General features: G+C 57.3%; 1 protein-coding gene across 1 annotated transcript in view; it reads right to left on the reverse strand.

The window, feature by feature from the left end:
- WDR3 (WD repeat domain 3) overlaps nucleotides 1-447 on the reverse strand; it is a 22,828-nt gene that overhangs the window by 6,884 nt on the left and 15,497 nt on the right. Inside the window, 2 exon segments of the mRNA XM_018569551.1 lie at nucleotides 59-193; nucleotides 279-390. Coding sequence (XP_018425053.1) covers nucleotides 59-193; nucleotides 279-390 — 247 coding nt within the window.

Below are 447 nucleotides of genomic sequence, written 5' to 3' on the forward strand. Positions count from 1 at the left end.
TCCATATCACAACCCCAGTGCCCCCCCTTCCCCCATTGCAGGCCTCCTCCGCTCTCACCATCTCCCGCTCCTCCTCCAGGATAAGAGGTTCCCTCGTCCGCTCCCACAGCCGCAGCGACTTGTCATGTGAAGATGAGACGACGTGGTCGCCATTGGGACTGACGGCCAAGCACCAGACCTCTCCGTGGTGGCCCTGAGAGACCCGAGAGCAGAAGTTATTGTCATTCGACACGTCGGAGGGTAATAAATCTGAATGTCAGGCCTCAGGCCGGCCTCACCTCCAGAGTCTGAATCTGCTGGAAGAGATCGGCATCCCATTGCTTCACCTTCCGGTCCTTCCCACCGCTGAAGAACAGATGAGTCTTCGGGACAAACTGCAGAAACATGACGCTGCGAGGAGGAGGAGGACATACGTGACGTGACCCCAGGGGCAAGACAAATATAATG

Source organism: Nanorana parkeri, unplaced genomic scaffold (assembly GCF_000935625.1).
Source record: "Nanorana parkeri isolate BGI_ZX_2015 unplaced genomic scaffold, ASM93562v1 scaffold1354, whole genome shotgun sequence".
In the NCBI taxonomy this organism is placed as follows: Eukaryota; Metazoa; Chordata; class Amphibia; order Anura; family Dicroglossidae; genus Nanorana; species Nanorana parkeri.